The 12,087-nt window shown below is 48.0% G+C and overlaps 1 protein-coding gene across 1 annotated transcript; it reads right to left on the bottom strand.

The window, feature by feature from the left end:
- Positions 1-2,106: 2,106 nt before the first annotated feature.
- Positions 2,107-3,948, bottom strand: LOC135384473 (uncharacterized). The gene has a single exon (XM_064613675.1). The coding sequence runs from the start codon at positions 3,946-3,948 to the stop codon at positions 2,107-2,109; it is 1,842 nt and encodes a 613-aa protein (XP_064469745.1).
- Between the last annotated feature and the right edge of the window lie 8,139 nt (positions 3,949-12,087).

Below are 12,087 nucleotides of genomic sequence, written 5' to 3'. Positions count from 1 at the left end.
TTCTCATCTTCGCCCGGTGTCCCGGTCGGTGTTCGTCTGCAGCAGTATCAGTTGATCAACGGTGTGGGTGAGACTTTGGTTTTCTCCTGGATTGACCAGCATGGTTAGAACGCGGGGCATGGAGCAGTGGGGCCCTGATCGTGACTGGTCGGATTCAATACCCCTTCCCCCGGAACAGGCAGGAGGTCGGAGGACGAACAGGAGAAACGCGCCGCCGGGGTTGGCTATGCAAAGCGGTACAATTAGAGCGAACACTGATGCTGGAGACAAAGAGTTGGAGTTAGGATCTTGAAAGTTGCAGATAGAGTTGGATAGGTTAAGATTGGCAACTGCACAGGATGCGGCCGAGAGCATTGTGGTAGCGGAGGGAAAGCGTATGGGGGAATTCGCAGCAGGATTAAGGGCGGTGTTGGCTGCGATGCCCAGTCTAGATGCTATGGTGCCAGCTTGGTTCCGTAACGTGGACACTTTGTTTGACTCCCTTGAAATTCCTCAGACGATTCAGGGTGCGGTTATTCTACATTTTCAAACTGAGCAGGTGGGATCTTTTGTGGCGTCGCAAAGCACTTGTAATTTATTGCAGGATGCCGATGGGATATCGTTAATTTTGAAGGAGTTGAGGTTGACAGCTACCACGTACAAGTGGCTGTTCGCCACAGCGGTGAAATCAAACGATGAAACGTGGAATCAGTTTAGTTCCAGGGTAGGAACTCTTTTCATCTACTACCTTGAGAGTCGTAAGGTGAAGGCTTTTCAGGACCTTAAGGAGTTAATAGTGGCAGACAAACTGAAGGAAGTCATGCCTGAAGAAATGTTAGTACATTTGGTGCAAGGAGAAACTAGTTAGTGGCTGGGCCGTGAAGATATTGTTGCCGCAGTGCAAAACTACGAGGAAAGTCGTGGGCCCATGAGTGTTACTACACTCCCGCGAAAGAAATGGATAAATTCACGCTTACGTCCAATCTTACCCTTACTAAGCGTAAATTTCGACAAAATGGCTGACACCGTATCCGTCAAGCTGTTTTTTAGTCCTAGTAACTGTAAACGCGCCCGCTGTAAGCGTAAAGGCCGGAGTTTTATGCATAAATGGCACGGGGAGCATGGTTTACTCTTATATTCTGACGCATAAGATTTCGTCTTGACGGATAAACTAAGGCTCTGCGTCGGAGTATTAGCCCTTTACGCCTATCTTGACGCGTATTGTTTTTCAATTGTTATACGGGCCATGCCTTCTGAGAACACGTGCATAGTTCCGTGTGCAAAGCGTCTTTTCTTTCGCTTGGTTAACGGTCGCTCTGGATTCAGTCGTCTCATGGTCTCACATCATGCACCGTCTAGCAATGTAAGCTGTCACATTTTGGGCTGGGTTTCTTTGGTTTTCTTGAATTTCGTATTTCATTTGTGTCAAACGTATGGCAGGAAGGAATGGCATCGAACCAGACAACGTCGTACGATGTAATGGGCCAAGCAGGCGGACGCTGCTTAAACAGTTGCGATTCTCCAAGCTATCTCTACGCTACAAATTCATGTGCGTACGCCCATTGTCCAAAGTGCTGGTGCCTTATGTGTGATCGTCATCCTTGGGAAGATCATTTTGTTATATGTGAGATTCCTTTCGCTTTCGTTTTTCTCCGATGCAAGAGCAGCATCTCGGGACACCCCCTCTGAAACTCGACTTGACCTGATAGCAGAGGACTACGCAAGGAAGCTAAGTTTACAGGGTGGTGCATGAGTACGTGAGGAGGAACAGATTTGAGAAGGGAGAGGTAGACATATCTGGGGGGAGCCGAACAATTTCCTTTTCGCGCCCCGACTTGATAACAACACCGATAACACGCCCGGGAGCTTTCGCGTAAGATAAAGAATAAGACGTGATGTATAACTGTGGGAACGAGCATGAGACTTTCCAGATATCGGAAGATTGTCGGATGAAATTGGCAGATTGGAGCGTGATAGCCTTCTGGACAACATATTGACTAAATGCGAGCTCTACGGGTGCAGCAAGGAAAACAGCTACGGTCCGCAGACGATACACAGACTACGTAGTTTTATGATGATATCGTCAGTATCAAGTTGGTATCAAGAGTTACGAGCTAAAATATGGGGTTAGAAGGTGGTAGATACTCCGGTGTCCTTAAGAAAGGTGCAGAGGGCTTTAGTTGCCTTGTCCTGTTGTTGTTGGCTGGGCCATGCGCCAAGCAGCTTGACAAAACTGAATGGTCGCCGGTCCATTTTGTTGATGGTTGCTTGGAGTTTATCCCTTTGTCGCTGGAAAACAGGGCACTGCATGATGACATGAAGAGTATCCTCTGGAGTGTTGCAAGCTGTGCAGAGCGGGGTCGGTGAACTGCGCATCTGGTAGAGGGTCGTTTTGCTGTAGAGCGCACCAAGCCGGATTCTGTGGAGGGAGGTTTGAAGTCGTCTGTCGAGCCCTCGTGGAAAGGTTGTGGCCAGGTCAGGGTCGATGTGGCTGAGGTCGTCGGCTGGCCTGATATTGTCGCGCCACCACAAGTTCGATCGTTGCTGCGTCCTCAGTTTGAGGTGGCGTTTGGCATCAGCCTTCGTGAAAGGCATGGCACTTAGCCTCGTCTTTTCGAGTGCTCCCTTCGCTAAAATGTCCGCTTCCTCATTGCCGGGGATGCCGCAGTGTGAGGGGATCCACTGGAATGTCACACTATGGCCTGCTTGGGTAGCGTCGTCTGTGGCGGTCAATATTCTGTAGAGCAGGAAATTTTCGGTGTCTCCTCTGATGATTGACTGCAGTGATGGCTTAGAGTCAGTGCACATCAGCCAGTCTGCTGGGGTGCACGTCTTTATGTAGCGTACGGCCTTAAGGATGCCGTGCAGTTCTGAGGCAGTTGACGACGTCCCATGGGATAGCCTATATCCTTTCCTGGTGTTACCAGCCACTACACCACTGGCCGATCGTCCTTCTTTCGTTGAGCCGTCGGTGTAGATGACGTTTTTACTCGCATGGCGTTCCTCCATATATGTCATCGTGAGGGTCTTCAGTACAGATGCGTCGATTTCAGATTTCTTGGTGATGCCTGGGATTGTGTCGTGGACTTTGGGTCTGTGCAGGAGCCAGGGCGGCCTGTCTTGCTTCAGGGTGTGGAGTCTTCTTTTTGGAAGCTGTCTTTGGAGACGTTTGAGCGTGCCGGCTGCACTAGATTTGTACCAGCTTTCAATTTTCTTGATGAGGCTGTGGTCGGTGTGCCTTGTCAGTAAGCGGATCAGCTGTCTTTCTTTCTCTTGGCTTCTCAGGACAGTTGCAGGGGGTTCACGGGCTTCAGCGATGACCAGGGCGGCTCTTGTTGTCCTGGGAACACCGAGGCACACTCTCAGGCTTGCTGCTAGGATGCTGTTGAGCTTGTTTTCCTGCGTAGGGGTGATGCTGTTGAGGTGGAGGATGCTGGGAGCCAGGCTCTGTCGGATGAGTGCTTGGTGGACGTTGAAGAGGGCCTTGGTGCTGCCCCACCTGTGGCCTGCGATTATCTTCATGATGTTGGTGTACGTCTTGGTGTTATTTTTCAGCTTTTTTAGCTCTGGGGTCCAGGCTAGCGTCCTGTGCAGGTTGACGCCCAAGAACCTATGGCTGTTTACTCGCAGGATTTCTTCTCCTCGTAGCTTGAGGGTGAAGTTCTTCAACCGCTTCTTAGTGAAGGGGATGTATACAGTTTTGTCCGGTGATAGGTCCATTGCTCTCTCTTGGAAGAAGGTTGCAGCTGTGTCCAGTGCTAGCTCAAGGGTCGCTTTAAGTCGGCTGAGATAACGTCCGTACGCCCACATGCAGACGTCGTCGGCATACACAGTGATCTTCACCTCTTTTGGCAGCAAAGGGATCAATTCGGCCATGATGATGTTGAACAGAGTGGGGCTCATCACTCCCCCCTGAGGCAAGCCCTGATGCGATGACACTGGTACTGTATTGCCTTCTGTTGTCCTCATTACAACTGTTCTGTCACAGAGCTACTGGGAGATCCAGGTGAAGGCGCGGCCTCCAACTCCTGCACGAACAAGTCCCTGGCGCACATGGGGATGGCTCACAGTGTCAAAAGCCCGCCGTAGGTCTAGGAATGCCGCCAGGGTGATGTAGGAAAGGGCCATGTTGTGCTCAATGTCGGAGATGAGGTCGGTTACACAGTTTGAAGCACAGCGCGCTCTTCGAAAACCAGAGAGTTCTTCCGAGAAAAATTCGCGTTTTTCCAGCCACCACTGCACTCTTGTGAGAACCATACGTTCCATTGTCTTTCCAACGCAACTCGTCAGGCTTATCGGACGGTAGGAGTTCACTTCAGTTGCTGGCTTGCCTGGCTTTAGTACAGGAATGACTTGTGCGGTTTTCCACTCTTGTGGAAAGTTCCCAGACTGCCAAATTTCGTTGAAAAGCGTTAGAAGGTGCTCTGTGGAGGTCGGTCCGAGGTTTGCTAGATGCTTGTACGTGATTTTGTGAAGTCCCGGGGCAGATTTCTTGGTAGCAGCCTTTTGGATTGCTTGGGTGAGCTCTGAAAGGGTGAAATCTGCGTCCAGTTCAGGGGACGCAGGTGGCTGGGTTACGTTGATGTGAACAATCGCAGCCCTTGCAGACTGTGTGTGAAGTGGGTTTGAGGCAGCGATTGATGGTCTTGTTACTGTTGCTAGGAATTCCTGGGCAATCGATTCTTCAGTGGCTCCGTGCATGAGGGCTATGGCGTCGAAAGGGGAGAGCGGCTTTGGGAGTGACTTTAGGCTTTTGACGATGGTCCACAGCTTCGACGGGTGGGCAGATGGTTCCAGTGTAGAGCTGGTGTCTGTCCAGTTCTTCTTGGCCAGCGCTTTTAGTCGCCTACGGATTTTTTCACGAAGGGCGTTGGCCTCCCTCCAGTGTTCACTCCAGTCACTGATAGGCTGAGTCTCCCTGAATGGTCTGAGTCTCCCGAGCGTCTGTAGCGGCGCTCGGCTCTGGCGTTGTGCTCGAAGGCGTTCGTACTCCGCATCGATGCGTGAGTACGCAATTGGTAGCGTCACAGTCTTGCTAGCTTTCTTTAGGTTTGCACTAATCCCAGCTGTGAAAGTAGCTGCGGTCATGGAGGATCGCAGGTTTTCAGTGTTGAGGTGACGGAAATGCATCCAGTCGTAGAGCGTGACGCTCTTCTTCATCTGTGTTGATGTAGATAGGTCGTCACAAATGTAGATAGGAAGGTGATCGCTGCCCTTGGAGTCACAGTCTACTGTCCAGGAGAGCTGGTGCGCAATGTCCTGTGTGCACAACGTCACATCAATGCAGCTGGAGTAGTGAGGACCTCTCAGGAACGTAGGTGAGCCGTCATTCAGCACCGCTAAATCACATTTCATGAAAAGCTTTTCCAGTTGACGGCCTCTGCGGTTCGTTTTTCTACTGCCCCATAAAGGTGAGTGTGCATTGATGTCACCACAGATGATGGCGGGTGCGCTGAGAGAGGATGTCACTGTCCTTATCGCATTAAGATCAGTAGCTTGTCCTGGAGGCATATACACTGCAATCACTGTGAAGCTTCTCGAAGAGGTGCGCACTTTGACGGCGACGTAGTCAATTGTGGTGCTCGTCGCTGTCTGGAGGAGCACGCATGGAATATCCTTTCGCACGGCAACTAACACACGGCTTTTAGCACCTGGACACACATATATCACATAATTGGATATCCTGAGAGAGGCAGGAACGTTGGCTTCCACAAACGCAAGCACAGGTATTGGATAGCGATGTAGGAAATTGCGCACGTCACTTGCTCGGGCCTGTAAGCTGTTGCAGTTCCACTGCATAATGGTAGCACGCTTGTACACTTTATCCATGACTGGTTTGAGTGATGATTCGTAGGAGATCTGCCTCGAAAGCCAGGACTTGTTTCACCTCGGGAAGTTCTTTGGCGTTGGGCAGACTTGCAACCACTGCTTTGAGGGCTGCTAACAAGAACGGAATGATTTGCAGCACTAGGGAAGACTCAGTAGGAGCGTCTCGTGCATTGCTGGGGCGTGTGCCGCGTCTACTTGCTGTTGCGAGGGGCTGTCGCTGTTCTGCAGGCTGTGGAACATCCCACACACTTCTCGGGGGCTGTGATGCTGGTTGGGATGAGGAGCTTTTCACAGAGGACTTTCTTTGACGATTCACCTTCGGCGGCCTTTGGGGGAGCGGGGGAAATCGTTCCTGTGAGTTCTGGGAAGATGATGGCAGATGCATTGCTTGTTGCTTGTTTGCGATGGCTTTGGATTGTGCCGTTGCTGTGGCCTTTTCACGTCCCGTCTGCTGCTTGGGTGTAGGCTCGCCATAAGCTCCCGCTTTCACTGCTGCGAGTGCAGCTTTACGTCGCAGGCAGCCGCCGTACGTGGCAGCGTGAGGTCCATGGCAGTTGGCGCACTTCTTTTCCCGTCGTGAGGTGCACTCACGGTGGTTGTGGGGTCCGGCGCAGATTTTGCATCGGGTTGAACCTCTGCAGTTCCTGGCAAGGTGGCCGAATCGCATACAGTTGTGGCATTGTGTCGGCGAAAAATACTCGTGAATACTGTAGGTGTCAAACCCAAGGGTGATGGTTTCAGGCATCTTGATGTCAGACTTGAAAGTGAGGATTATGCTAGCTGAGTTTTTCACTTGCATTTCACCACTGTCACGTTCACGGAAGGCTTTCTGGCGCCGCACGTCAATCACTCCGATGGGACGCAGGAACTCAAGGAGTTTCTCGTCTGTATAGCGGGCACGTAGGCCCATCACCTTGCCAACATTCCTGGCGTAGGAATCAGCAACACGGGTAGTCACGGCAATGGCAGCTAGGCTTGTGAGTGCTAGGAGAGCTTTTGCAGCAGGCAGCGAGGCAACGGATACAATGAGGCTTCCGTCCTTTGCGATGCGGTGGCTTTTGATCGTCTCCTGTGTGGCTTGGAGGACTTCTTTTGCTATGACGTTGGGGTTCGCGTGCAGGAAGGATTCACCTGGATTCACCGGGCGGAGTATGACGGGTATCTCGGCTTTTCGGTTCTTCTTGTGAATAACAGTGACGAAACCGTCGTCATCTTCCATGTTCTCGTGCTGGCTCTCGTTGTCGCGGTTCTGACTAGCAGAGCGTGACGAGGCTTCTGATGAAGAACTTTCGCTCCTCACCTTGCGCTTCTTCATCTGTGGAGTCGGCGGAGTGACGCCTCCATGTACCATTACTCGAGTAGGTGTCCCTGGCCTTCGGGCGTGCTCGGGAACCATGTCGCTAGCCATGCTTTTCAGCTGGCTTGCTAGTAGCACAGGAAAACACGATAAATGAAGCCCTGAGAAGGGCTGTTTACTGGGTATGGGGACCGCTTGCGTGCAAGCGAGCCTCCAAGGCAGGGGAGTAGCAAAAACACGTCTTCACTCAACCAGAGCAAAGAGGGGAATGTGAACAGGGTCATCCAGGGAATACACCACAAAGAGTCACTGGTGTATTCTGCGTAGCGAAGCCATTATCAACGACTTATACTATGCCCTTGTACTGGGATTCTAACAGTGGTGATCGCAAAATTTGGAAAACGTGCCAGCAGGGCCCTTTAAAACGGGCGAAACCCTTTGTATCATGCTGCCAAAGGCATATTCGCTACGGCTTATGCTATTGCCCTTCCCACTGGGATTGTAACGGAGGCGACCGCAAAATCCGTAAAAGACCGTACCAGAGCCCTTTACAACGGGCGAAACCTCTTTAATCATGGTTCCAAACATGCTTATGATCAACGGTTTATAATGCTCTTCTACTGGTATTGCAACAGAATCGACCACAAAATTCGGATAAGGCAGCAGCAGAGTCCTTTAAAACGCACGAAACCCCATGTATCATGGTACCAAAGGCATATTCATGACGGCTTAGGCTATGCCTTTCTACCGGGGTTGCGCAAGAGGGGACCGGAAAATTCTGATACGGCGGCAGCAAGGCCTTTTAAAACGGGCGACACTCCCTGTATAACGGAGCGAAAGAAAGTTGTCAGTGGCTTGTGCAATGCTATTTTGCTGGAGTTATAACACAGGCGATCGCCAAATTCGGAAAACGTGGCAGCTGAGCACTCTTAAACGAGCAAAACCCCTTGTATCATGCTGCCAAACACTTATTATCAACAACTGATACTATGCCATTCTACCGAGATCATAACACAGGCGACCGAAAACATCAGAAAAGGATGCAGCAGAGCCCTTCAAAACGGCCGAGACCCCTTGTATCACGCTGCCAATGACATATCATCAATGGCTGGTGCTATGCCCTTCTACTGGGATTGTAACAGAGGCTACCGCAAAATATGGAAAATGCGGGAGCACAGCCCTTTAAAACGGTTGACACCCCTTTTATCATAGTTCCAAAGTCATATACGTATTCGCAGCGGTTTATGCTATTGCCATTCGACTGGAATTATAACGGCCGCGGCCGCAAACTCCATAAAAGAATCCAGCAGAGCCCTTTAACACAGACAAAAGCCTCTTTAATCATGGTGGCAGACATTTTGCACATATAAAGATGCGACGGCTTATGTTATGCCCCTTTCCTGTGATTGCATCGGAAACCACCACAAAATTTGGAAAATGCGGCAGCAGGACCCTTTTCAATGACTCAAATTACTTGTATCATGGTGCCAAAAAGATACTTGAACGGCTTGTACTGGGATTCTAACAGAGGCTACCGCAACGTTCGGCAGAGGACCGAGCCCTCTACAACGTTCGAAGCCCCTTTAATCGTGTACCACACTGCACTTCGACAGGTTGCGTTTTACAAAATAGCTTCCAAAATGGCACTCGAAATGGCCAAATAGGCAATTACATCAACTCGTGACTTAATATCATTGGATATAACGATAATATTAAAGATGTCCTAAGCTGATTTCGTAGTATGTATATGTCAAAATAAGATCACGGGGTTTGAACCCCGTACCTTGTTCCCCTGTTGCACCCTGAGAGGTCGCGTTTGACAAAATCGCTTCCAAAACGGCACTCGAAATTGCCAAATGGCCAATTTCGTCAACTTCGAGGCTTAATATCATTCGATATAAAAATATTATTAAAGATGTCCTAAGCTAATTTTGTAACATGTATATGTGAAAGTAAGATCATGGGGTTTGAACCCCGTATCTTGTTTGCCCTGTTGCACCCTGAGAGGTCGCGTTTCACAAAATTGCTTCCAAACCGGCACTCGAAATGGCCAAATGGACAATTTCGTCAAATTCGGAGTTTAATATCATTCGATATAAAAATATTATTAAAGATGTCCTAAGCTAATTTTGTAACATATATATGTGTAAGCAAGATCACGGGGTTTGAACCCCGTACCTTGTTCCCCTGTTGCATCATGAGAGGTCGCGTTTGACAAAATCGCTTCAAAAACGGCACTCGAAATGGCCAAATGGCCAATTTCGTCAACTTCGGGAGTTCATAGCATTTGATATAAAATTAAAGATGTCCTAAGCTGATTCTGTAGTATGTATTAGTGAAAGTAAGATCACGGGGTTTGAACCCCGTATCTTGTTCCCCAGTTGCACCCTGAGAGGTCGCCAACGTTTGACAAAATCGCTTCCAAAATGGCGCGCAAAATGGCAAAATGGCCAATTTCGTCAACTTCGCGGCTTAATATCATTTGATATAAAATTAAAGATGTCCTAGGTTGATTTTGTAGTATACAGGGTGTTCAAAATTTTCAAAAGCTTTCACTAGCACTTTATAAATAGGCGAACAAAAGAAAACTGGTGCTACTTTTTCTGTTACTTGAGTAAGAAACAGGTGCTACATAATTAGCAGCACCTAGGCCAAGTGACCAATTTCGTCAACTTCGGAGCTTAATATCATTTGATAAAGTTGTCTATTCTGTCAGCCTTTTCAAGTTCTGGAAAAAATGACCGTTCGCCTTTCGAACTCTTTCAGACCAGCCGTACAGTCTGAGCGCATGCGTATTACGATAATATTGGGACTTAGTCCGTCGAGCGCCTAGGAGGGGAACCCTGTCTGAGTCGCAAATTTGAAGGCCCTGGGTGCATCAGGAGTAACACTCACACATCGTGCCGTGGTTGGTATGTGGCCTGGAGGACGTACTGAACAAAAATAGGCCATGACATTTCCAGAATTTGACTGTCTTCATCGAAAAATCGTAGTCTAAACATGGGCGCTGTGCAAAAATCGACGGAATCCCCATAGGCGCGATGCATCAAAATTCATTTGGCCAGGGTGCACTAGGTTTATATTCTGCTAGCGCATTTCATGTCTCCAGGGATTCTTTACATGGTGTTCTTTTCTATTAGACGATTACGTCTTAAAAATTTTATTCTGTTTTGCTGTTAATTGGCATAAACACGGTCTCCCATTGAATTCACATCCTGTAAGGGTGCTTCACGCATAGCGGCTGAGCATAGTGGCGGAGTGCGCCGGCGGGAAGGGTGACAGCGAATTTTCGGGTTGGTGCGTTTCTCGCCGTTGAAGCATCTGTGTTAACATTCCTCAATCCGTTCTTGTAATGGCAGTTCGGATGATTATTGCTGATTATAGCGCAGCATGATGAGTTGACAGGAAGCAAATGGATTTTCTGACTTGTAGAAAGCAGTCACGATTTTCGATAACCAGGTGGTGGTGGTGCTGCTGCAAAACACGTATGGAACACCACTTCTTAGAGAGCTAAAATGATTTATGCATTTAATTCAGTTAAATGTTATGTTGAAGGCCAAGAGTGTTTCCAGTACAGTAAGTGGTTTTTGAAGTACGTGTTACATTTATGACTATTTCATGTAAGCAGCCTCAGCGAGGATGGACTCAGGTCTGGCAAAGAGCACCTCATCGGCATGATTTATTTCGGGATTGCCATATTTTCGAGATTAGCTTTCTCATTTAAACACTAGAAAGAGTATCACTTATGCGGTATATACAGCTGCACAGACACGTGTACCCATTTGACAATACCACAGGTCACATGAATGACATGATGAAAGGATTTACGCGTCTAACAATATTCAGTAGAATGTTATTTAAAGGATGAGAAAGATTCCCGTATGGTATGTTGTTTAGCAGTCCACGTTATGTTTGTGACTATTTCATGTAGGAGGTCTCGGTGGAGATAACCCACGTCTGGCTAAAAACACCTTATCGGCATCATGTATTACGGCGCTGACATATTTTCGAGATTAGCTTTCTCATTCAAATACTTCAAACAGTACCATATCTTTGGAATCTACTGTTGAACAGACATGCGTAGCCATTTGACAATACCAGCAAGCACATTATTTTGCGCTTTTGACAATAAATTTCCAGCATCCCCAGGAACAGGACACGCTCTTCGCAGTAATGCTGCACTGCACAATACCCCGCATGCGCCCCCAGCTGCAATAGGTCGTGCTCCTGAAATTTCTACTGTGCGACACATTGTAGAAAGAAGTACACAAGACTATACTGCGTCACGCATATACAGCCAGTACAACCCACCTGTAAAGATGACTTGTAAGTTGTGATTACTTCACGAATAATGATGCGTTGCTCGATAAATGCTACGTCTGAATACACTGAACTATACTTCAGTAGTTATAAATAATTAGCTTACGACCTGTCTGCTACAGATTTCTTTTTGTATATGTCTCATATTCTATGTACCTCGATGCCTCATCCTGTGATATAATGCTCATTAAATATTTTGACACTATAAACGTAAACTAATTCAATTACTAGCTCATATATTAGCTAGTCTACATTTTATGTTTGTGTTGTGCTGACGTGTTGTGAAGATGCACAAATGTCATTTCATATTAGTCCAAAATATTGCAGGTATCGTAATCTGTTGGTTTATGGCTAGTATGGTGTTCCTTTTTTTATGTTAAGTCACGTCTCACGTGTGCCTTATGCCTCATCATTTTCAGGCCATAGGTGCAGTATTCTATAAACACATGTATCTATTATTGTGGGCTCTTTCCTCAAATAAAGTGGAATTGTTTGGTGAATTTTTGTTGTATTACGGTTTAGATGTATGCTGCTAACGCTGTGGGAAATACTTCCATGTATCCAGTTGTTTTGGTTTAAATGAGGTAGGGCGTACGCGGGCTACGGTAAGCTGGTGGACCCGGTTCCAGTGATGCACTCGTGCTTCTTATTTTTCTTTTGAC

The sequence above is a fragment of the Ornithodoros turicata genome, chromosome 2 (genome assembly GCF_037126465.1).
Source record: "Ornithodoros turicata isolate Travis chromosome 2, ASM3712646v1, whole genome shotgun sequence".
Lineage (NCBI taxonomy): Eukaryota > Metazoa > Arthropoda > Arachnida > Ixodida > Argasidae > Ornithodoros > Ornithodoros turicata.
This window is presented reverse-complemented; position numbering and strand designations above follow the sequence as displayed.